Raw genomic sequence first — 24,295 nt, 5'->3', positions numbered from 1 at the left:
GAGCGTAGCTCAAACATTTGATAGCTTGTCCACAGGCATCATCCCTAGGCAAAGTTGGCCCCCTTGCCCCCCACCGACAAGTGATAAAAACAAACCCTGCGGGTGTGATTTTTCTCACGGTTCCATCAGAGAACAATTTTAGGTTTTCATTCATCAAACCCCCGTAGAAGGCGCTTACGTACGTGCTCGCTACGATCTGTGATAAAATCTCGATCTTACAAGTACTGAGCTGATCGGCAATGACGTCAATCCACCTAATGCAGTGTCGGGCCGATGTATTCCGTCATAATTAGCGCAACCAGCCAATTCGCTAGAATATGAGGTGCTAACTTTCGAAAAAAACAACCTCAACCACAATCGACGAAGGCGTCGAAGTAAATTGTGCGTACTGAACCAGGTTGGACCACACGTAAAATGGATAATATCCTGGTCCGAAATAATTGTGAGTGAAGATTTTGGGAAGGAAAACAAACGATTGATCACTAGTTTAAATTTAGACTCAGTTTGGGAGTGCGAATGATCGATCAGAAGAACCGTACCTAACGCTGGAATCAAAGAGTCGCAGAACGCGATTCTTAGTAGCATTCTATAGAAAGGAACACAATCGTAGTTCGGTAACATACCTAGTCAACCTTGAGAACTGCCAGCAAGCCTGCGTTCATTGTTTGATTTCGCGCATACATAAGACGGAAAGTAAGACCTGCTTGACGCTTTAAGTCACCATTGCATAGTGGAATAAAATAGCGCTTCCAGCTAGTCAAAACTAACCGCAACCACAAAGGTTCGTCGTGTATGTTCCACTCAAGTTAATGGTATCTAGCAACTATAAAGTCGCTAGGACCCACTATGCCTTGCCCCCTTCCCGCCGCAACCATCAACTGAAGCTTAAGTTCTACATCGCATCTAGAACTGGAACTGTAGAGCTCGCCTGTTCACGGTGAAGACGACGGTGAAGGGAACCCGCAGCTACACGAGCGTATAGTTTTCCGCACTCGCTTCAAATTAAAGCCGGTTAATCTTTCTCTTCCTTATTGCTCTTTGTGACGTTTCGTTAGCTGGCTAGTGGTTGCCTGCTAGCAGCTTAAACCAATCACAGTTTTGCGAGTCGAACGAGCGGCGGAGCTGAAATGCAAAAGGCGGCGTGTGACGCGTGCTGGATGCTGCCAAGCCCATGCCACATTGGTAGAATGTTTTATCAAGGATTAGTGTGGTGCTATTTTTTTTTCGGCTTCGGCTTGTGAACCGTTATGCTAAGCATATTTTCGAAGACAAGTTTCCTGTTTGTTGAGAAAAAATCGTATTAGGCAATGGAATGCGTGTTATTCGCATTTATGTTTTTTTGCGATATTGTTTTTTTTATTCTTCGACCCAAGATCACGCGAATAATATTAGGTTATTGAAAGTTTTTACAGTGAAGACATTAGAGTACATGTGGCAGCTTTTAACTATGTCTACTATTGTTCTGGTATTTTATTCATATCTAATCTTTATATACCTAACATAAATTATTTTTTTGAGCGGTTATTCCTGAGAGACTCCCCGACTAATCCTAAAGAATCGATTATGTTCTGAATTTTGAAATAAAAAAAATATTTATCATGCTCTAGCGTAGCACCGTCTCCAGCAGTGAAAGCAAAACTATTCGATTTTAATAAGGAATTTCTAGCCATTTTTTTCCTAGCGACTTTGACTTTACATTATGATAGCTACTGTAATCCACAATGTCTATCACCATTATATTAGGTATTGTTTCATTTCTTCGGAGAAGTTTCGTGATAGTCAAAAACGCTACTTTCAATAAAGAGACATAAGTGATCAATCGACTTATAAGTTACATAAAAAAATGTGTTTTTGGCAAAATTTTATGTGATCTAAAAACAAGAAATTTTGCCGAATGTGTCTATCTCCTCCATATTACGGCCACTTCAAGTTTTCTATAAAAAGGCAATAAAATACCAATTTTGATTTTTTCCCAGATTTTTTTGAATTTTTAAACCTTCTACAAGATTATTAGTCATCCCAAAATGCATGTTTTTGCTAAACATTTTTATTTCTTTATCTCCCAAAATAAAAAAGTTATTCGACATATTTCGATATTTTTGGGGGTATTGGCACCCTAACCATCCCCAAATCTCGCAACTCTTCACTGGCGGCTGTTCCATATTATGACCTAACTTTCTTTAAACTATCAATTGACGATACAAACTTTTGTCTGTATTAATTAATTTGTCTGTTTACTAGAAAATGAAAAACTGTAATACCGTGTGTCTAGAATCACCGGAGATGCGAATGTAGGTTTTCTAGATGCACGCAAAAGTTCAAGCTTTAATCATCAAATGTGTCCTGATAAAACGCACAATGATTGCTCTAATTTCGCACAAAAAATGTGTGAAATGCAGAACGCATCAGTTGTACAATGAATACATGGACAGAGATCGGAATCAGAATATGTATCATACACACAAATTCGTGATGTTTCGGCAAACTGCGGCTTCGGGCTAACGATCTGTTTCGGGGCGCTCAAAAAACCGCTGCTTACTTTCGCGAGCCGGTGCGTATCAAAGGCTAGTGCATCCCTAATCGCTGTCAGCAAATGAAACAGCCAATAGCGCGCCTTGTTGCAACAGGATTTACTGACGCTGGTGCCAGTAACATGGAACCGAATGCATACGAATAAAACCAGAGTCGTAGGTAAATTAAAATATTTTGAACAAACCCAATGTTTTTTTGTTTGTTATTGATTCGATGATGTTTTTAGATGACCGGATTCATGATAAGGAATCAATCAGTTGGTATTTTCATCAATTCATACATGACCAAAATCATCAGTGTTTGTTGTTGGTTGCACTGCTTCAACGATAGCAGCCTTCTAAAGAACATTACCAATACAAGTACAAATCATCATGACGATACCAACACCGGTTAAAACTTTTGAAGCATAGTGATTTGGAGGTGCTAAATACATTCAAAATCCGCTAGAGCATCAAATGCGTTATGCCCTGCACACATTTGTTGTACTGGCTCCAAACTTAATCAGTAAATGCGCTAATTTCGCTCATAAATGATCTGGTTACGCACATTCCAACTTTTGCGTGTGGGCACGAGTTTTGTATCATCAAGCATGTCTAAACGAATTTTCATGATGCGACGAGCTTGTATTTTCAACATGGCTTGCATCAGCTTGCCAGAAAGCAAGCGTTCGTGTTTTTCAAACACAGTTTCCAAATCGTGGCAGCTCTTGTCATATTTTTTCTCTACTCCGTATGTGTACAAACTAATACACGCACACCGGATGAATTAACGGTAAAAGAAAATAGCATCATGTGCAAAATATGCGACAGTAAATTTTTCTTGAACATGGAAAGGGAGAACTTTTCGTCATTGCTTTCGAAGAAATAAATTAAAATTTTGCGTGTAGTTGTTACTACCATCATTAGATGGATGGGATGCATGTGCAAAATATATGATAGTATGTGTTGTTACTTTACTGGAGAATTGTTTTATTGCTTTTTAAGTAATAAATTTGCTGCCCATGAAAGAATGTTTCGTTAATGCTTTTAACATAATAAGAAAAGAATTGCGTGTATGCTAATATAATGTCGGTTTGAACTTTATTGTATTTAAAATAAAAAAGGGCTATCTGTTAACAAGGTAGATACATTCAGGATCATTCTTGGTTTAGTATACACAAATTTAGACTTTTTACTAAACTCCTTTCCTTCCTAATAGTTCAGGTTTTTCGTTTGTGATTCCAAATGGGGCTTTACATGTTCTTCGATGGTCTAAGTTGGTTTCGGTACCTTTGATGATTTCTTTGATCGTCTGGTTGTTACAAGTAGGGCATCACAGATGAAAATTTTGATGTTACTTGGTAAACTGCAATTTTGAGGCACACATTCGCATTTTTATGAATGAACGTTTGTAAAACTTTTGAAACTAGTGTGTCACTGTTAAATTTGGAATACTGCTCTTTGGATCAGTTATATAAGAAATATGAGATTGTTGAAGTACTTAAAAAAATAATTTAAAATCACGAAAAACGTTTTTTTTCAGTTCTTCAAAAGTGTATATACGCTAACAGCACAGAATCATAGCTTTATACAAATACTAGTGCCTAACCCACGATTTAGCTTTGAAATTCGTTTTCTATTTGTATGGAAGTTCTCCCTTCTTGAGGAGACCGAACCAAAAACCTCCAGCCTCAGCCCCAAAAACCTCTACATACAAATTTTCACGCTGATCGGTTCAGTAGTTTTCAAGCCTATAAGGATCAGACAGACAGAAAGAACTGCAATTTTATATGTTTAGATTGCTTGCAGTGCACAGCGGTACATGGGCTCAAAATCGTGAACTTTTCGTTTACTCTCCAAATGCTGGTTTGATTGGCATACAATCTTAAGAAACTATTTAGCTTACAAAAAACCTGAAAGAATGACTAGTTTTAGTTCGGAACTTCACCGCTAGTGTTGCCGCAATATCTATCTTTTCAGTTCACTTTAAAGATATGGAGTCTTCAGAAAGGCTCTAGATAATGTTGTCACCAACATTCCGTAGTTTCGCATTGACAAGCATTAGACTCTCTTAACTATGCTGAAGGATGGGCAGTACAAATCATATTGATATTGCATTTATATTTGCCTTGAGAAGGTTCGCAAAAACGCTATCGAGATAAATATATATAATATAATATAATAATTGAAATTAATTTTTATTTGAGCGATAGATCTATGACCAGTCTCAAAAAAGAAGAACGACTTTACTGTTTTTTACTGTCCAACGTTTCGTCACTGATCAACGACATCTTCAGGGGAAAATAAATCTACTGGTCACTCAAAATGCTTCAATTGTGCCCAGAATTGCAGGAATTGATCTTCGTCGAAAATAATTAAACCCGTTTTTTTTTTGTTGGATAGTTGGGGCTCCGAAATAGGGTGACCAAAACTACGGCTTTATTCTATTTATTTTATTGCTACATTACTTTTGAACTAGTTGATCTATTTTTGTTCATTATAGACCAAATTCAATGTCATTATTTCTAGTTCTGAGAAATAAATCGTGAAATCGAGTTTTTGTGGTTTGGAATGCAAAAATAAAAAAAAATTCACTAAATATAAAGTCGAATGTACTTTTCAAATTGAAACCAAAAGATATTTTGGATGTTTGCTCAAAAAAGAACGACAAACAAATGAAAAACGCATTTTTGTCGGAAAGAATCGTCAATAACTTTGAGTAAAATTGAAATATTCCTGATGTAAGCATTGCAAATTAAAAACCCCTTGAGGTCCTTCGAAACTGTTTGGACGAGAAAATTGAAATAACATTTAAAGCAAAAAATGTGTTTTTCATCTAAATCGATTATTTTGAAAGAGAGAGTAAAACTTTTTTTCAATAAAGTTGCTTAAAAAACGGACCTATAACATTGTAGAACTTTTTCTTCTATCCACAAAGATGAAAAAGTTAGACTTCTGATTTCATCGAAAAGTTGGATCACTCTAATTTTTGAAAATTTTTCAATAAGCGCTTTATCATATATAACAACTTTGTGGAAGAAAGTTTTTCTCTACAATTTTGCTATCGAGCTCTAGATCAAAATTTTCCCCCAAATTCGGTTTCTTAGCCATTGTGCAATGAGATAAGGAAGTTTTAAATTTTAAAACCCGGTTTCCACGACACTTTGAATCATGAGTCGTACATGTTTTGAACGAAACATAAACGTTACTCGTTTTATAACATTACTCTTATTTTCTTTCTATGTTGCTTACAGTTCTTAGCCGTGAATAGTACTTTGTTTCTTGATAGTAAATCCACGATTACTTGTAGTATTCGGATATGGAAAACTCATTTTTACTACTTCAATTGAATATGTGACGTTATTTTATTGGTCCGACCATTATGTAAGGCAGCGAGATGTTTGAAATCGCCGCCTGCTGCTGTTCTGCTCGCTGCTGGTCGATCCAGTTCGCAGTAAATCGACCTCTTGCGACAGTGATCGGATATGCCGCTACTGCTATCCGTTGCCTCAGTCACTACTACTGCTACCCGCTACTACTTAGTAAGGATCGTCCTAATGGCCATTCACCAGTAAATTGATTGGTTTGAGCAGAAGCAGATTCTTATATAGACCAAACAGGCCCATTCTTGGTTAACTAGCTCTGATATTCTGTCGACCGTGTTAGAAAAAACAAGCATTGAACGACCAATCATAGGTCGATATCAAAGTTTCAACAAGGCTTGACAATTTTAAATTTTTTATTTCGAATAATCAAACTACAATTTTCTGCATTTGATCGAGGGCATAAATGATTTTCCAATCGATTGGTATAAGAATGACAAAAATCGGTTAGAAACTGACTGAGTTTTAAATATTTGCAAGAGAACAATTTTCGTGATGCTCTCGAAGTTTTCGAGTTTTCAATAAGTAACCCTATATATGTTGTCGTAAGACGTAATTGTACGTCAAAAAGTTTTCACATCTCCAAGGCATCATTAGTTCGTTACCGGCAGTTATGTCCTGTCTTTGTGCTGTTGATTTTATAGTACCACTCGCAGCCATTTTCACCCGCTCGCTCAACGATGGTGTTGTCTCTGCAGTTTGAAAGCAATCGTTGTGGTTTCCCATGTTCAAAGCTGATGACAGCAGAAACGTAAGAAATTTTTGAGGTATAGCAGGCTTATCTGCAGCGTCAAAGTTATTCGAAATTATCGTCAGTGATGTGATTCGTAGCCAGTCAAAAAGCTCCATCTCTAATGATCAGCACTAAAAGATCTGTTACCTCGAATTTGTTGGACTTCACTAGTTAATTCGTCTTTTCTTGGATCTTCTTCGAGGCTAGTACCGTGCATTAGGTCCTACCTGACTGGTCTTGAACTCCGCGTTAAAGTTGATTCCTGTTTATCCTTGAGTTTCTGCAATTTAACCGGTGTGCCCCAAGGCAGCAACTTAGGCCCGTTGATGTTAACGCTATTTTTCAACGCGCTGCTCAAAATTGCTATGGATTGCAAACTGATTTACGCCGATGACTTGAAAATATGTTTGGCGATTCGTTCAATTGAACACTGCCATTCTTTGCAAGTCCAGCTGAATCTGTTTAAGGGGCTGGTTCTCTCGCAACAAACTGATCGTTAACGTACCAAAATGCTCCGTTATGACGTTGCATCGCACAAAAAAAACGATTTTATTAGATTATTGTGTTGAGACTTCACACCGAAAAGCTGAGAAAATGAATGACTTATGAGTCGTACTGGATCAAATACTGTTATTCAACAACCACTACACATCGATAATTGCCAAGGCCAATTGACAACTTTTCGGTTTCATATCGAAAGTTGCGAAAGGCTCCAATGATTCATACAGCTTGAAGTCCGTGTATTGGGCGCTGATGAGACCAATTTTTGAGATCGTTTGTATTGTCTGAAATCCTGTAGATCATGAAGATTTATCCGGCAGGCCCCGCGTCACCTCTCTTGGCGTAATCCTCTAGTTTATTTCCAAATACGAAAACCGATGCAGACTCTCGAACATGGACACACTTGAAAAAAGGCATAAAATTAAACTGAGGCTGAGTCCTCTGAATTTGATAAATCGCGTAGAAAAACTGCGTCATCATGTTGAAAATTATAAATTGAAAAATTCGCCATTAACTTTTTACGCCCACCTCTTACAATTTTCTTTTATTTAATTTTGTTTTTCAATTTTATCGCTTGACAAAAAAGAACTGTGAATGGAATAGAACAACAAATTTTAAAATTGATTAAAAGCAAGAATAAATCATAATCGAAATCAAAACAAAATAAGTCACGTGAAAAGTGTCACAATCATAGAACTTAAAAAAAAGAGTTAACCAAGATTTTGTCCTAGAGCTCAAAATGGAAAAATTCAACAGATTATAGTTTTCTAATCATTCCAATGATTTTGGTGCCCCCAGCGAGTTCAAAAATGTATCTAAACTTAGGCCCCAGAATAACTGCTCGCCGAGTTCGTTTTTTTTTCACGTTTACATACGGGAAAAAAGTCTCAAGTCTCTGAAGACTTTACGCGCTTCCGAGCGGAATGGTACAATCTTTCAATTATTTTCTGTTTGAATTCTAGGTCAAACATGAGTTGATAACTGGTCGACAGAGGCAAAATAAAAATTCCCTTGAACTCAGACTGGAAAAAAATATTATAACTCTTTAACCGTTCCTGTGAATTTTGGCACTTATAGCCAACACGGAAGTGCATAAAGCCTTCAGAAAATTCAAAGGATGACAGAATTGAAATGAAGAATTCAACTTGTACTGCTAATTAATATTAAATTAATGAAAAAATGAAAATAAATTCACGCTGGTTAAATGTAATTTGATTGCTGTAATCAACAAACTATTTAATGTCGCTATAAGCAATTCAATAAAACGAAATAACCTAGAAACGATGAATGATATATTGAATAACATCAACTATCAGCATGTATGGGATCTCATGTCCTGCCAATCGAAACCAGCAATCTCGGTTGGCAGCACAGTCCTCCATTTTGCAAATATTCCGCGCAGAAATCCACTTTCCCGATAGCATTTAGCAGCATGTATTGTCATGAAACTCTATTTTTTTGACCTTGTTTTTTTTTTCGAACCTTCCGCAAAAGCTAGCCAAGCCATTGATTGCTGAAACAATTTCTTCTAACCCCTGCCACCTTTGATCACCGTTGTCACCGCTAATTATCACCGTACTAAACAGCCACCCGATAGGAAGTTGCCGAAATCTCATGTGTCTATCTTTGCACCGTTTGCCTCCGACTAGCTGGAACTGGAAATTGTGTTCGCTCGGTCTTATCAGCCTGCCCTGAGTCGCCTGCTGTCATCAATAAAGAAGCCTGTTCGGGGAAACTGTTCTGCCAGTTAGACAAACGCTTCCCAGCCGGTCAGCAGTGATTGCACGGAAATTGTTACTTTCGCGGAAGAAATCAGCGGGTTCTAGATTCGTTACGCACTTGCAGTATGCTGTCGCGAGCCAGTGAGCAGCTATTGTTGCAGGTACTTAAGAGTGCACTGACGTGAATTTCCACGAATTCTCAGCCGCGTTTCGCGGGACAGAGAACAATCGCCTCAATTGATGCGTGTTTCATCTGATGACGCTCGAGTGCGCTCGACGTTGAATCACATTCAGGTGGATTCTATTTCTATTGATCGGTTATGATCGGATCGATGTGTAGTGAACCTTACTGGTCTAAGTGGTTACGTTACTCGCGGGTTGGATTTTCCCCGGCTTGAAGCCGTCGCTGTTGTTGTTTTTTGTGCCGTTCCGCACGCGCAAGATGACTGCTAAATGGTCGTTCGGTTTTCGGCCATTCGGGTCGAGCGGGTGCGAGTTGAGCGGGGTGTGAGCTATTCAAAGTCGTCATCGTCTACGCTATTCGCGAGAACAATGGTTTGAATTAATTCGCTGGCGTGGGGTTTGCATGACGACAACGCGGCGGGAGCAATGTGGGATCTTTGGGGGCTCTAGGGAGTAGAATAATACATGGACAGGAATTCTAACTCGATAGACACAGAACACCAACACCAGTGCGAGGGGGTTCCGAAGGGGAACTAGTTTCTATGGTGTTGTTGGTGCTAAAAGCTATCTGAATGAGATTAGAACCGGTCGTCAGTCATTGATATGTTGCGGAAGACATAGAACGTAGTTTCGCGCGTGATTGGTTTACCTGTAAGCATCGCTGGGTGGAAGTTGGCTGGAATCGACGCTTTTGTGATTTTCGCGGTGTTTTAAAGTTACTAATGGAATCTTTTTGTCTTTTCAGACTCCACAGACCGTTCCGGCCGGTGATTACACATCAGACTTCTTTGCCTCATACGCGGAGTTGTTTGATCTTTCGCTGTTGACACAGAGTGATGGTGAAGTGCCTTTGAGTCCACAGTCCCAGCAGCAGCGTCAACAGCTTCTTCAGCAGCAGCAGGAAACAGTGGTTCAATCCGAAGTCAACGAATCGCTTGAATACATACCGGCAACAATTTTCCACGATGTCCCAGCTTCGATGCAGGAAACGCTGCAACAAATGAAACAGGAGAAACCAACGTCTTGGACCGAGAGCCTGGAGGAATCATCGCTGAAATCTGCCCTGCTGGAACAGTTGCAGGCTGGACCCCAATATCAGTACTACACAAGTACTTTGCTCAGTCCACCCCAGGAGAGGTACGCGGTTTTTCCACCGTCCCCAACGCCCTCCATTCAGGATTTCCAGAGTCTCAGCATTCCGCAAACAGTGTCCTCCGGTAATTTTGTTACCATTAAGCAGGAGTTCTGCTCGCTGCCTCCATCACCGCCGGACTCAAACGGGGCACCTTCTCCGGTGCACTGCAGTGAGATCAAAACGGAATTCGACGCCGAACCGTCCATCGATATTGATTCCCTGCTGGGCTCACCGAGGCAGCCGGAGGAAGAACTGCTGCCAATAAAGCAGGAGTTCCAGATATTGCGCGAGCACCTCCAGGATACCAGCTTTCAGCGTAAGCACAATCTGAAACCGGTTGAGCTGGAGTCGCTGATCGGCGGTCTCACGACACGTGCCGACATCGGCTCGGTCTTTGAACTTGCCCTGCAGGAGGTGCAGGATGGCATTCAGGCAACTTGCAACGTTCTTGGCATTTCGCCAGGTTAGTACCTTGAGGTGATCGAATTGAATGTTTAATTTAACTTTGAATTTTCTGCCAACAGATCCTCGTCAGTGGTCAACCGGCCAGGTCAAACAGTGGCTGGAGCTAGCGATGACCAAGTACAATCTGGCCCCGCCGGCCAACATCGGAGTAATCTTTCCCGAGAGCGGTGAACAGCTGGCGCGGCTTTCAATGGACGAATTCGTACGGCGCATTCCGCAGGTAGGCCAACACGGCGATGATAATCATGATCATGATGACGATGATGGCAAGGCCGCGATTTCATAAGGCTTGCTTAACCCTGACGTCATGCTCAAATTATCCATCCCACACTCTCCGACCACCGTCTTTCCACATCCATCCAACGGGGCATCGGTGTACCCGTTTTATCGCGTGCCCGCTTGCTCGAACACGATCGCTTCGGCAGCGAACGATCGGCGAGTACCGAGTGTGGTTTTCACTTTCACCGATTGTATATAAAATTATGCTTTTTCATTCGCCTGTCTATATTTTTTTTCACGTTCCGTTCGCTCCTTATGTTCGCCACTCGTAACACTGCGATAAACATGTTTGTTTATTGCTGCATTCCATTCAAATGATAGTGTGTCGGAATTGTGGGGCGCAAAACCACACTAACTCACCACAATTATCGAAGACATGGACGGATCGAAGAAACTGACCACAAATCATTGTATTACATTACAGGGAGGTGACAAACTGCACGGACATCTCGAGCTATGGAAGCAGATCTACCGCTCGACGATCGTTCCCGGTGTGCCGCTGGGTAATATAGCATCGGAGGTTGCCAATTCCTCAACCAAGGATTCGAACTCTTTCGATACGGAATCGCTCAGTGGGGACAATAGCGACGGTGAGTACGTCATAGTTAAGCAGCTTTAGTACAGCTTTCTCTTTGCGAGCTTGGTTGAGTTCGGTTAATATTCGCACATTCGTCCACTAAACGGCAAAACCTGTTATATTTCTGCTGGGTATAAATTGCCAGTCCCGAGTCGGCCACTCAATCGGTTTATTGATGAGTTATTCGATTCTCACAACAGCACAGGCAGAGTTGTTAGATCATTCATTCCAAGCGCAAGCGCAATCATTCGCTTGCTCCACGCACCAAAAATGTAAACACGGTATGAATTTGATAATTGTTTGAATGCCTTATCTTGTCTAGCCGAAACAGCCACTCTCGAGCCCAGCCTCGGCCGAACGCCCGCCCGTCCAGAGGCAACGCAAAGCGCGGTGCGAAGAGAGAAAAAGAAAAGCAAATTATCATAATCTTTCCATTCGTTATATTGCCACGAATTGTTCAATCCTTCGAAACCGCACAACCAGTTTCGCGATTGGGACTGATCGCGTGGTAGGACTTAAAATTCATCCACTACTCATGCTCTCCCACTGTGGTTTACACAAACACACAAGCAGGGCACACAAAGAAAGAAGAAATTTCGCTTACATCCAAATCGCGCACGCTGCAAAAACATCAACCGGCCTTAAATACCTACCCTAAGCCCCCTTTCCCACTTGCAACTAAACGTCCTTGAGGTGTGCCTTTATCGCTGCACCAAAATCGCTTTTCTCTTCGTCGAGGTCGTTTGGGGCTTTCTCTCCACCACCGGACAGTCGACCGCCGGACACCCCGGCTCGACCTCTTCTGCCCGCACGGTCCGCCAGGGGTAGCGATATGTATTTAATAACAACAAGTCTTCAGTGCGTCTTGAACTGTCCTACAGATCAGACGTTTTTTTCGGTTGCTTGTGGACTGGTCTTTGACTGCCTATAGCTTCAAAGTTTGTGTTTTGTCAGTGTGTCTTTTAAAGACTACCTGAAAGTTATTTCCCATCAGTCTTTCTCAAGACTACCTACTTTTGAATTTAACATTTGTTTTAACTTTTTTCGTATCACCTGAAATGGCTGGACGGAAAAAGAAACCTCGCATCGCTGCGGGGAGGAAAAGAGAGGCATCTCTTTCTGACACTTCGAGTGTCTGTAGTGACAATCCTTTTGATATTTTGCCTGAGCAAGAAGCTGGTGAAATGGAAGTTACCAATAATGAAACTATACAAAATATAAAATCTTTAAAAAAGGAGAAAGTTCCACCTATTGTGGTAACTATTTCTTCTGAATTTAATATATTCAAAAAGGAACTTTCAACGTTTGTTTCTGACGTTAAAGTTACCTATCAAATTGGCCGTAGAGGTGAATGCCGCTTATTAGCCGACTCAGTAAAGGGTCGTGATCGTCTTGTTCAGTATTTAACTGACAAGATGTACAAATTTTTTACATATGACACCAAGAACGCCAAGCCGTTCAAGGTTGTCTTGAAAGGTCTCACCAACGATCAAACCGTTGATGAGATCAAACTTACTTTAACAGAATTACTTGGCATAGCCCCTACCCAAGTAATTCTAATGAAACAAAAATCACGAGGCGAAAACAGTCAGAGAACTGGAATTTCCCTTGTTAATTATTTAATTCATTTTAACCGCAATGAGGTTAACAACTTAAAATTTTTTGAAAAAGCACATGCTTTGTATAATGTGCGTGTAAAGTGGGAAACTTATAGGAAGTATGGCGGAGGTGAAAAGCATATCACCCAATGCCGTACTTGCCAACGTTATGGCCATGGTTCCAAATTCTGTAACATGGACCAAAAATGTCTTAATTGTGGAGACTCTTCTCACAAAAAGGACACATGTCCTGTGAAAGAGAGTAAAAATTTTCGCTGTGCGAATTGTAACGGCAACCATATGTCAAATTTTTATCAATGCCCAGTCCGTTTAGCAATTGTTAAGGCAAGGCAAGGTAAACAAAATTCAATTTCTCAATTAAAACCAACTTCAAAACAAAATTCTTCAAGCGTACCAGTGACGCATAGTTTACCTACTCCTTTGCATACCCGTTTAACTTATGCACAGGTTACAGGAAGTTCGAACATTATACCGCCTAGTGTTGGTAGTTCGAAAATGACCGTTAATATGGGTAAGCAAAACACGCTAGAAAATAATTGTACACCTATTACTCCAGCTAATATTGCTGCCGAAAATATTTTTTCTAATGTCAACTGCCTGGGGCCTATTACGGCAGGTAAACTTTCTTTTTTGCAACAGGCAATGTTCGATCTTATGAACGCCATGTTGCAGGCAAAATCAATGTTTGAAGCCATTCAAATAGGCACAAATTTTACAATTAAAATTGTTTCTAATTTAAAATTTAGCAATGACTTTAAATAAAACAATTAAAATATTAAATTGGAATGCTCGCTCATTGAAGGCCAATGAGAATGAGCTTTTTAATTTTTTAACAGTAAATAATGTGCATATTGCAATTATTACTGAAACATTTTTGAAACCTAACATAAAATTAAAATATGATCCCAATTACGTGGTTCATAGATATGATAGGATTCAGGGTTCTGGCGGTGGAGTTGCAATTGTTATTCATCGCCGAATCAAACATCGTGCTCTTCCCCATCTTGAGACGAAAGTTATTGAAACTTTGGGAATTGAAGTTCAAACTGAACTTGGGATTTTATTTATTGCCGCAGCATATTTACCATTTCAATGCACACGCGAGCTCAAAAATTATTTTAAAGGTGATTTACAAAAACTCACCAGAAATCGTTCGAAATTTTTCATAATCGGCGATTTTAACGCTAAACATCGTTCATGGAATAATTCTCAAAGTAATTCCAATGGCAAAATTTTATTCAATGATTGTTCTTCAGGATACTATTCTATTTTGTCTCCGAATAGTCCTACATGCTTTTCTTCTGTAAGAAACCCTTCAACAATTGATTTGGTGCTGACAGATCAAAGTCATGTATGTAGTGATTTGATCACACATGCTGACTTTGATTCTGACCATCTTCCAATAACTTTTTCTTTATCACATGAATCAGTTTTAAACCCTATGAGCTCTGTTTTTAATTATAACAAGGCTAACTGGGAAAGATAAAAAAATTATATTGAGAGAAATTTCAATAATGAGCTTGATTTGCAAAACGAAGTGAATATTGATTCCGCTTTGGAAGCATTAAAATGTGCAATTGTTGATGCCAGGAATTATTCTGTTCCAAAGGCTCAAGTGAAATTTGATTCACCAATAATTGACGAAAATCTTCAACTTCTAATTCGTTTGAAAAATGTCCGCAGACGTCAATATCAACGTTCTCGTGACCCTGTTTTCAAAACTATTTATAAAGATTTACAGAAAGAGATTAAACATAGATTTACTCTTCTGAGAAATCAAAATTTTGAGACTAAAGTTGAAAAATTGAAACCATATTCAAAACCATTTTGGAAGCTGTCGAAGATTCTTAAGAAACCTTCAAAGCCTATTCCAGTTTTAAAAGATGGTGAACGTTTTCTTGTATCCAATGAACAAAAGGCTCAAAGACTTGCTCAGCAGTTTGAGAGTGTTCATAACTCAAATTTGAATTTTGTGAGTCCAATTGAAAATGAAGTCACACGTCAATTTGATTTAATTTCTTCCCAGAATTTTTTACCTGCAGAAATAATTGAAACTAACTTGAATGAGATTAAATCAATTATTAAAAATTTCAAAAATATGAAAGCACCTGGTGACGATGGAATCTTTAATATACTAATCAAACATCTCCCTGAGAGCACAATGGATTTTTTAGTGAAAATTTTCAATTGCTGCTTCAAAATTGCATATTTTCCCAAATTATGGAAAAATGCAAAAATTACTCCCATTTTAAAACCGGATAAGAACCCAGCTGAAGTTTCAAGTTATCGACCAATCAGTTTGCTTTCTTCAATAAGTAAACTGTTTGAGAGAGTTATTCTTAACAGAATGATGTCACACATCAACGAAAATTCAATTTTTGCAAATGAACAGTTTGGATTTCGCCATGGGCATTCCACAACTCATCAATTGCTCAGAGTTACTAATATGATACGAGCTAACAAATCTGAAGGTTATTCCACTGGAGCTGCTCTTTTAGACATAGAAAAAGCATTCGACAGTGTTTGGCATAAAGGTTTGATTGCGAAATTGCAAACTTTTAATTTTCCAATTTTCCTAATCAAAATTTTAAAAAATTATCTTACTGATCGAACTCTGCAGGTTGTCTATCAGAATTCAAAATCTGATAGATTTCCTGTCAGAGCAGGTGTGCCTCAAGGTTCAGTCTTGGGTCCAGTCCTGTACAACATATTCACTTCAGATCTTCCTGATTTGCCTCCAGGATGCACAAAGTCATTGTTCTGCGATGACACAAGCATTTCCGTAAAAGGAAAAAGTCTTCGTGTCATATGCAGTCGATTGCAGAAAAGTTTAGATATTTTTTCTTCCTACTTGCAAAAGTGGAAAATCTCTCCCAATGCTTCTAAAACTCAAATGATAATTTTTCCGCATAAGCCTAGGGCTTCTTTCCTCAAGCCAAACAATAATCACGTTGTCAAGATGAATGGGGTTATTTTAAGTTGGTCCGACAAGGTTAAATACTTGGGACTAATTTATGATAAAAAACTTATTTTCAAAGAGCACATTGAGAGTATACAAGCCAAGTGCATCAAATATACGAGATGTTTATATCCTCTCATTAACAGGAATTCTAAACTTTGTTTAAAGAACAAACTTTTGATTTACAAACAAATTTTTAGACCAGCAATGCTTTATGCTGTACCGATCTGGTCAAGTTGCTGTTCAACAAGGAAGAAAACGCTTCAAAGGATTCAGAATAAAATTCTGAAAATGATTTTGAAGCGTCCTCCTTGGTTTGGTACACTCGAATTACATAGACTTACTGGTGTTGAACCATTAGAAGCTATGTCAAATAAAATTATTAACAATTTTCGACAAAAATCGTTGCAATCCTCAATTGCTACGATAAGCTCTCTTTATAGCCAATAAGTTAGCAATTAAGTTAGTTGTAAGTTTACTTCCCCTTTTCTGACAAGTAGGTTTAAATCCCTACGAATGATAAGTCCTAATTGCGAAAGCAAACAAATCCTAACAATTAAAATTACAAATTTCTAACAGTGTTGAGAAGTCACCATTTGTGATTGGACACACATACTCATTATTTACTAATATTTATCATAAATACTTAAGCTACTAACAAATCCCCCCTTAAAAAAAAAAAAAAAAAAAACAACAAGTCTTCCACCTTCGTTTGTCCCCAGCTAGCCCTAGCTAGTAGGGTCCAATCGTTGTGTGCATACCTCGAGTGCACTGAAACGGCGTCGTATTCGTCAACATGGGCAAGAAGACGAAGAAAGAGAGGGAGAAAAAACACCCCACAAGATCACCTTTTACTTTGATTACAATAATTATACTTTGTTGGCTTTGTTGTTGTTACTCCTGCCCTGCCCTGCCCTACCCTACCCCACCCTACCCTGCCTGGCTGTGTACTGTTTGCGGTGTGCAGTGAGCGATTTAAATATTTGGTGTTTTGCTCAACTGTACCACTGAACCGTGTGTGTGGGTTTACTGTCTGGTTCAATCCGTTGTGTACATGTGACTAGGGGAATCGCAGTGGGAATAACATGGGAGAGACAATGCGCCTTTCACTTTGCACGGTTCCCGATCCCGATGTTTTTGCAAGGATTCTTTTTTTTGCTGCAGTGTAATGTCGGTTTGACTTTTTTCTCGTAGACACTTTTTTATGAAACATCATCGGATGATTCAGTTTGTAGTCCAAAGGTAAATATTAAAATAATAGGCTTTACCCCAAAGTTGAATAAGCACGATAATCGATGGGAATAGGATTTAAATTGGAAGTCATTTGGCGTTCTTCGAACTCATTCTGCTTACGAAATAAACTTTAATTCATCGCGGTTGCGCAACCATTCGGAGTGGACTGGTTTTCGCGGGCAGGTTTTGTGTTGTTCTGATATGGTTCCATTTGTACGTGCCTAATTTAGTATTATCTATTACGCACTAATATTTATTCCATATCGACGTGTTTTGTAAACATATGCTTTTTCATACGATCGTAGAAATTGTTCGTAAATTTGATTATTTGTCTGCAAGCACCATGTATTACCCAACAACTTCACATGTGTGTTTTTTCCACGCAGTGTCATGAATTTCAAACTTCTGTTATTTACAGCGGATGTTTTTCGTCTTTTGGTTTTCTCAGTTTTTTTCTAAAAAAAATACACGACCATCTAGTAAAATTATCCGACGTTTCGGCCGTTTTTTGAGGCATTTTTCAAAGGAAAACGTATTTAGCATAGAAAGTTAGTAGAATTTTCATCGTGGTTTTGAGAAAAAAATTTCAAGAAAAACACATTTGGTAGTATTATAAGCAAAACTTGAGTTACAACATTTTCATGAATTAAAGTTAAGTTTACTGTGTCGTTCAGAATTTCTATTTCTGAGCAATTCCACGAAAAATCACATTTGATTTGATAAAAACTTTTCATAGTAGGTTCTATGGGAAAAGGTGCAATTTTGTGCTGTTGGTTTTTTATTCATGACTCGTTTTTGATGCTATGTAAAAATGCTATGGGAACATTCATGAATGACGTAGCATTCGAGGGGGAGAAATGGGGGTTTGCAGATTTGTGACGAAATGTGACGAGGGGGAGCCTAGGGGATCAAGCCAAGCTACGTAGCAAATACGAAACTATGAAAAAATGGGATTTGTTCTAATTGTTTTGTTTTGTCTAATTGTTTGTCTGTTTAGGGTGACTTTCAAAACTTTCTTGTCTTTTCTTGTTCATTTAGGATACAATGTATGTTTTTAATAATAAAATTTGCCCTAAAAAAATTCCGTGGGGGATGGGGGGTGTTATAAAGCTACGTTTTTATCTAGAGGGGGGTCTGATTTTGTGACGAAATGCTACGATGGAGGAGGAGTCAACAAACCCTAAAAAAACTACGTCATTTATGCATGCTCCCTATGTAGAAAAGGTATTGTGGACCGAGACGATTTGGTAGATTGGTGTAACGTCTTCGGCATAGTTATAGATATTAATTTTGTCTCTTTGGAAACACTATACACACTAGAAAAAAAATTTTTTTTTTGAAATAAAAAGCTCATTTAAAAAAAAACTCTAAATTTAAATCCAGAAGGTTTGGTTTGCTTTCAAGAAAAATAGTAAAATTTGACGGTTAATTCGACAAACAGGAGCGATGAGATGAATATATATGCTGAAATGAATATAAGATCAGTTCCTATATTCATTTCAGCATCTATATTCATCTTTTCTGAATTTTGAATGATGTAATTTGAAGTAAATTAGTCAACGATTTCGAAAAATTAAAGTTTTTTGACGGAAGTGTTGCCAGTCGCTTGGATATCTATAGACGAAATAGTTGATTTTATTAATTTGAAATTGGTAAGTTCTAACTTAAACATTGCAAAGAAATTTTTTTTAGTTTTTTGACGAAATTTTCTCTTGAAATAAGTGTATAATTTCCCAACAAAGCGTACTCACCTCTTGATCATTTTTACACCAGAGACAGCATTATCAGTAAACAACTTAAATTTTTTTAGTCTCGGTGAAGTTTTTTTGATTTTGTTTAGAAAAAAGCCTGAGATTTAAATGAATTGGAGTTTGTTCCCAAAGATTATTTTACTTTTTTCATAGGATATCTTTTCAATTATTGTTTTATACTTGATAAATAATAATGTTCCAGATATCTCCAATATAATATTTTTATGCAATCTGTGGTGAAATAAAATAATTGAAAAAATCGTCAACACAGGAGTGGCCTAAAGCTCAAACTGGAAAAAAAAAGATTATAGTTTTATTTAACCGTTCCTGTGAACCAAACCGGCGGGCAACGATTATGCGACACTTTGACGTAAGTTGACGCGATTTGACAATGGCAAGAGGCGCCTAATTTCACAGGAATGGTTAAATAGCTATAATCTTTCTTGGGTAAATATTTTGAGCCTTAGGGCAGCATTCTTTCGCTGTTGTCGAGCAGTGTAACTTCCGGTCAAAAATTATTTATTTTCTGAATTCCTTGGCTAATTTTCTTAAATTGCATCATTAAAAGTGTCCAATTTCAAAAGAGTTTTAGAGATGTGTATTAGCAAAATAAAAAAAAATTCTAGGCAAATCAGAGTAGGGTAAACAGGTATAAAACGCACACTCTTAGGAACAACGTCATTATTGTAGTTATGTTTGTCACAACCAAAAAATCTTTTGTACAGCTAGATACACTACACTGAATTCTGTTTTTACGCGACTTTTTTTACGTGATTTTATTTTACCCGATTTTTTTACGCGATTCTCTCGAAATTGCGCGATTTTCTTGAAATTACACGATTTGTGATATGAAAAACATTTGTATATTAACCAACATTAAACACACACACATACACAAATACACATCTACACACATACACATCTACACACATACATACACAAATACACACCTACCATGTACGGTTTGTTTATTGGCCCGAAAAATGACCCGTGCAAAATTTTAGCTCAATCGGTCATAACTTAGGAGTGCCATGAAGCGCTCAAAGTTGTGATTTTTTGACCCTCGAAAATTTACCAAGAAATTGGAAAAATTGAAAAAAAATTGCCAACAAGCCAGTCGTCGTCGTAGGTTCGAGTCTCGGCTTGGAAGAGACTATTAGTGTCAGTAGGTCGTAGCGCTAGCCCCGCAATTGTCCTGTACACTAAACAGTCGGCTGCAAAGTCTGTGTATAAATAAACAGCAGGTCAAGCTCCGAATCGGGATGTAGCACCAAGGCTTCGCTTTAAAACGGCTGAAAGCGAAGACACGAGATCCTGACAGTGCTTTTCACTCTCCTTTGTTGGTCTGTCCGCTATGGAAGGCTGCAATCGACTGAGCGGGTGTTGCTGCTAAAAACATGCAAAAATATTATTTTTGAAATCACCGCCTGCTGCGCTGCAACTTACCGCAGCTCCGCTTGCTGCTAGTCGATTCACTTTCCAGTAAATCATCCTTTTGCAGTGAATGTTGTGATTGTATAGACAATAAAAACCAAATTTTTGCATGCTAGTTTTTGTATGTGATTACCGAGAGTTATAGTTTCGGTGGGTGCGTAGTAGTAGCACTCGAGCGAGTAAAACAATAACAACAAATCGTTAAGGAACTCAAACCGTTTGTATATTCCAATGTCTGCTGTGATGGGGAAGAAAGGTTAGAAAGGTGATGGGAAAATTGTGCGATACACGAAATAACAGTAAAATTTTATTCCAAATTAAAACATTTCCGAACGAAATGATATTATTCTTTAATCTTAGAGCAGTAAATGCACCAAGAATCAAAGAAAGGGGAACAGTTTGAAATTAGGAATGCCAATTGACGCCGCAACTCAACACAGCTCAAAAGAGATATTTGAATATGCTTCACCTTGATGAGAATTTGAAAAAAAATCAATTAAACTCAGTATTAGATTTAAATAGGCATCTGATAAAAAGCTAATATTGCTGTGACTGTGTATAAAGCTCAAAAGTTCAAATAAATTATAAGAAAGTAATCTTCTGTCGATAAAAATTGGTAAATTAACTAGTGATGAACTTGAATCGTTGATAAATGACAACCAAACTATATTGAAAAACATAACAAAAACACGAAGTACTAAAGAAAAGGTTTAGAATATACGATGCAAGAAAACAGTTACTAGGAACAGACCTCAATCATCAATCAATCAGAACATAGTATGACAAGGCCACAATAAATGTCACTATCGTTGTTCGTGTCACGTAGCAGATGTCATCATCAGATGTTTTCCTCTGTACATTTTTTTTCATTTTTCCTGGTTTTGATAGCACTTATCAGGAACAAATTTTTCATTAGACTAAAGAAGTACAACTAAAGATTTCGCGAACCGATTGGTAATCTAGAAGTGCGCTAGAACAAAGGTATCTAGCGCACTTTACTAATTTGTCTTCGCGGGAAGTCCATGCGACAGCAGATGTTACACTTCTATCGTGATGCTTGCTCTACTTATCGGACATTGATTTCCGGCCTGACGGACTTTCCGACAAGAACTAGCCATTATGTAAGGTTGTTTCGTGGGAACTGATAGCGGCACTCTGGTGGAATTTACACCTTGTTGCTTGTTTTTTGGTAATAATTCTAATGGCAATCATATTTTCTCTCTCTCCTTGCAGACGACGACGAAGACATGCCACTCGAAAGTACCCCACCGGGTGGCGCGATGCCCCCCGCAGCGACCCCGTCAAATGCCGCCGGTCCGTCTGGCAGCGGCTCGAGTAAACCCCGCCAGGGTGGATCCCACATCCATCTGTGGCAGTTCCTGAAGGAGCTGCTCGCAGCACCCGATCAGCACCAGAGCGCAATCCGTTGGATCGATCGCAGCAAGGGCGTATTCAAGATTGAAGATTCGGTTCGCGTGGCGCGTCTGTGGGGCCGCCGCAAGAATAGGCCGGCCATGAACTACGACAAACTATCACGATCGATTCGACAGTACTACAAAAAGGGAATCATGCAGAAAACCGAACGTTCCCAGCGGTTGGTCTATCAGTTCTGCCATCCGTACTCACTGTAAGCGCTTCGGGACTCCAAGGGATTGGAAGGGTGTTTGTATCGTATCGTGTGCAAGAGAAGAAACGCGCAGGTACCGCGCAGAACGATCGCGTCTGTTTGTTTGTTTACGTTAAGCTATTTTAAGTTATTTACCAACGGTCTGATTGCGCGACTGAGTGAAAGGTAATGTTTGCGAAGAAAATCTCTGTTCTGTAGAAAGTTTTCGGACTCACGCCCCGGTCGGAAGCCGAAGATAAACATTCGGCTTCGAACTTGGCTTGCGATCGCTCGTTTATTTTCCACGAAACAATCAAGATTTCCGTGTGCCAGTGTTTTCGGTAGTAATGTAAGTCATAAGTACCCAGAAATCACTCTTTTGTATTATCGTACCAAGCTCCGCCCGGCGGCAAGTGGTATTAACTTGTCCCGCGGATGATAATATTCTTAAAATGATGTGATTTACAACTCACACGCAGCCGCAGGTTTACAGCAGCTTGCGAGGCCTTGTTTGTCAAGTTCGTTAGTATGACGAAAACTAGTCAACAGGCTTGAATCTCTAACGCCAGGAATCTCGAACGTTATGTTCACAGGCGGCAGAACGGCTGAACCCAGTTACACTAAGAATCAAGCTTAGCTTAGCTTACTTGGCAGAAGGTAATTTCTTCCGGGTAACGAGGACGCTTTCCTAAGAAGCAAACTAAGAACGACGCTCAGATCGAAGTGTGGTTACAGGTTTCAGCACGTTCAGCAAACGGAATCGAATATAACATAGAGATCTGAACTTTTGAAGTTTTTTTGCTGTATTTCTTACCGCGTGATCTAACTGCAACGGTTCTCCAGAACCTCATCAGCAGGTGGTAAGCGAGTGGCCGCAGATTAGACACCGGTAATTTTGGTCCCATATATCTATGATATATTTTTATTGTAAGTTCTATGAACGATACAATTAAGATGATATTTTTTCCGGATAGAATACATCGATTTCTTTTATTGTATTTAAACTAGAATTTAAGACAAATGCTAGAATTGTTAAGATTGTACATACGACATTATTAGGCTATCGTTGCAATATATCGCACTTTACGCGTCGATCGCACCGCTGCAGAATGCGGATCGACCGGAAGAGTTTCTTTGTTCTTGTATTTATTTTCGTTTATGTAAGTAAATCCGTAGGAAAAAAGTCTTCGATGAGAAACCAGAGCTCACTTTCTCAGCGAAGACTTTTCGAACGTTAGAATCCCACAAACAAAAACACTCATTAACTGTTTAGTAGCCTAAGCGTTAAGATTGTACTATGGTTTTACAATTTTTTCCTTTACCTAATGTATTATGTGAACAATAATGTAGTCTTTAAAAAACGGTGGCAGGGTATGTATTAGATGGTGAATCAAAACAAAATCGATTGCAAGATTTTAAAAAAACGTAGCTGTAAGCACTCCAAAAACCATTAACCAATTGTGATCTAAGTGCCTTAAAGATATTCGATAATTCTTTTCAGCTTTCGTTGTAACCTACTATTTCACATCGATAACATTAAAAATGTTGCCGAGTTTCATATCTACTGCTTGAAGTTGTGCAGTTCATTTCGTTCTTATAAAATCTTAGATATTAAACTAAATACTTATGATTAGAATACTGTTTCACATTGCTAAGAGATGTATAAGCTTTTAAATTACGTTAAATAAAGGGTCTAACCAAACAACGCCAGTCTTGTAGGTTATGTTGAAGGTGATGAAAGAAATCCTCTGCCTTGTGTGGGCTTCTCTCTTGGTTTACGGAAAAAAGTTGAAGTAAAGTGAATCGTGTTCCCATTTGTTTGGTCGTTGTTTTCCGATCGTTTTTTATAGTTATCCATCAAATCAATTACTTTTTATACTTTTACTTTGAAAAATTGTAAAATTTGACGGTAAATTCGGCAAATAAGAGTGATGAGATGAAAGTAATTGTTGATATAAATATAGGAGCGGTTAAAAAAGTCAATGGAAGATGAAATGTACCATGTCGTTTTGTGAAAATAAACCAGTCAAGGTCTCCAGTACCATGAGTTTTTCGTTTTCCAAAGAATACCGTGTTAAGACAAAAATGGATAGATTTTTGTAAGTGGTCACCGCATCAGAAAGTGCAGGAAAATTCATGGTTTCGTAGCGTAAGTAAACAAATTAATAATTGGAATTCGCTCACTCATTTTGGTTTCTACACACAG

The 24,295-nt window shown here is 38.7% G+C and overlaps 1 protein-coding gene across 3 annotated transcripts in view; it reads left to right on the top strand.

Annotated features, from left to right (window-relative positions):
• Positions 1-23,795, top strand: part of LOC129725610 (DNA-binding protein D-ETS-4) — a 45,494-nt gene extending 21,699 nt beyond the window's left edge. Inside the window, exons 1-5 of one of the 3 annotated variants that reach the window (XM_055681638.1) lie at positions 8,879-9,009; positions 9,777-10,629; positions 10,691-10,851; positions 11,335-11,500; positions 21,717-23,795. In XM_055681638.1, coding sequence (XP_055537613.1) covers positions 8,974-9,009; positions 9,777-10,629; positions 10,691-10,851; positions 11,335-11,500; positions 21,717-22,114 — 1,614 coding nt within the window. In that variant the 5' untranslated portion in view covers positions 8,879-8,973 and the 3' untranslated portion in view covers positions 22,115-23,795. Of the gene's footprint in view, positions 1-8,878; positions 9,010-9,602; positions 9,683-9,776; positions 10,630-10,690; positions 10,852-11,334; positions 11,501-21,716 lie in introns of those variants that run through there. The other 2 variants (XM_055681639.1, XM_055681637.1) reach the window with 2 other exon arrangements.
• The last annotated feature ends 500 nt before the right edge of the window (positions 23,796-24,295 follow it).

This window comes from Wyeomyia smithii, chromosome 2 (assembly GCF_029784165.1).
Source record: "Wyeomyia smithii strain HCP4-BCI-WySm-NY-G18 chromosome 2, ASM2978416v1, whole genome shotgun sequence".
Lineage (NCBI taxonomy): Eukaryota > Metazoa > Arthropoda > Insecta > Diptera > Culicidae > Wyeomyia > Wyeomyia smithii.
This window is presented reverse-complemented; position numbering and strand designations above follow the sequence as displayed.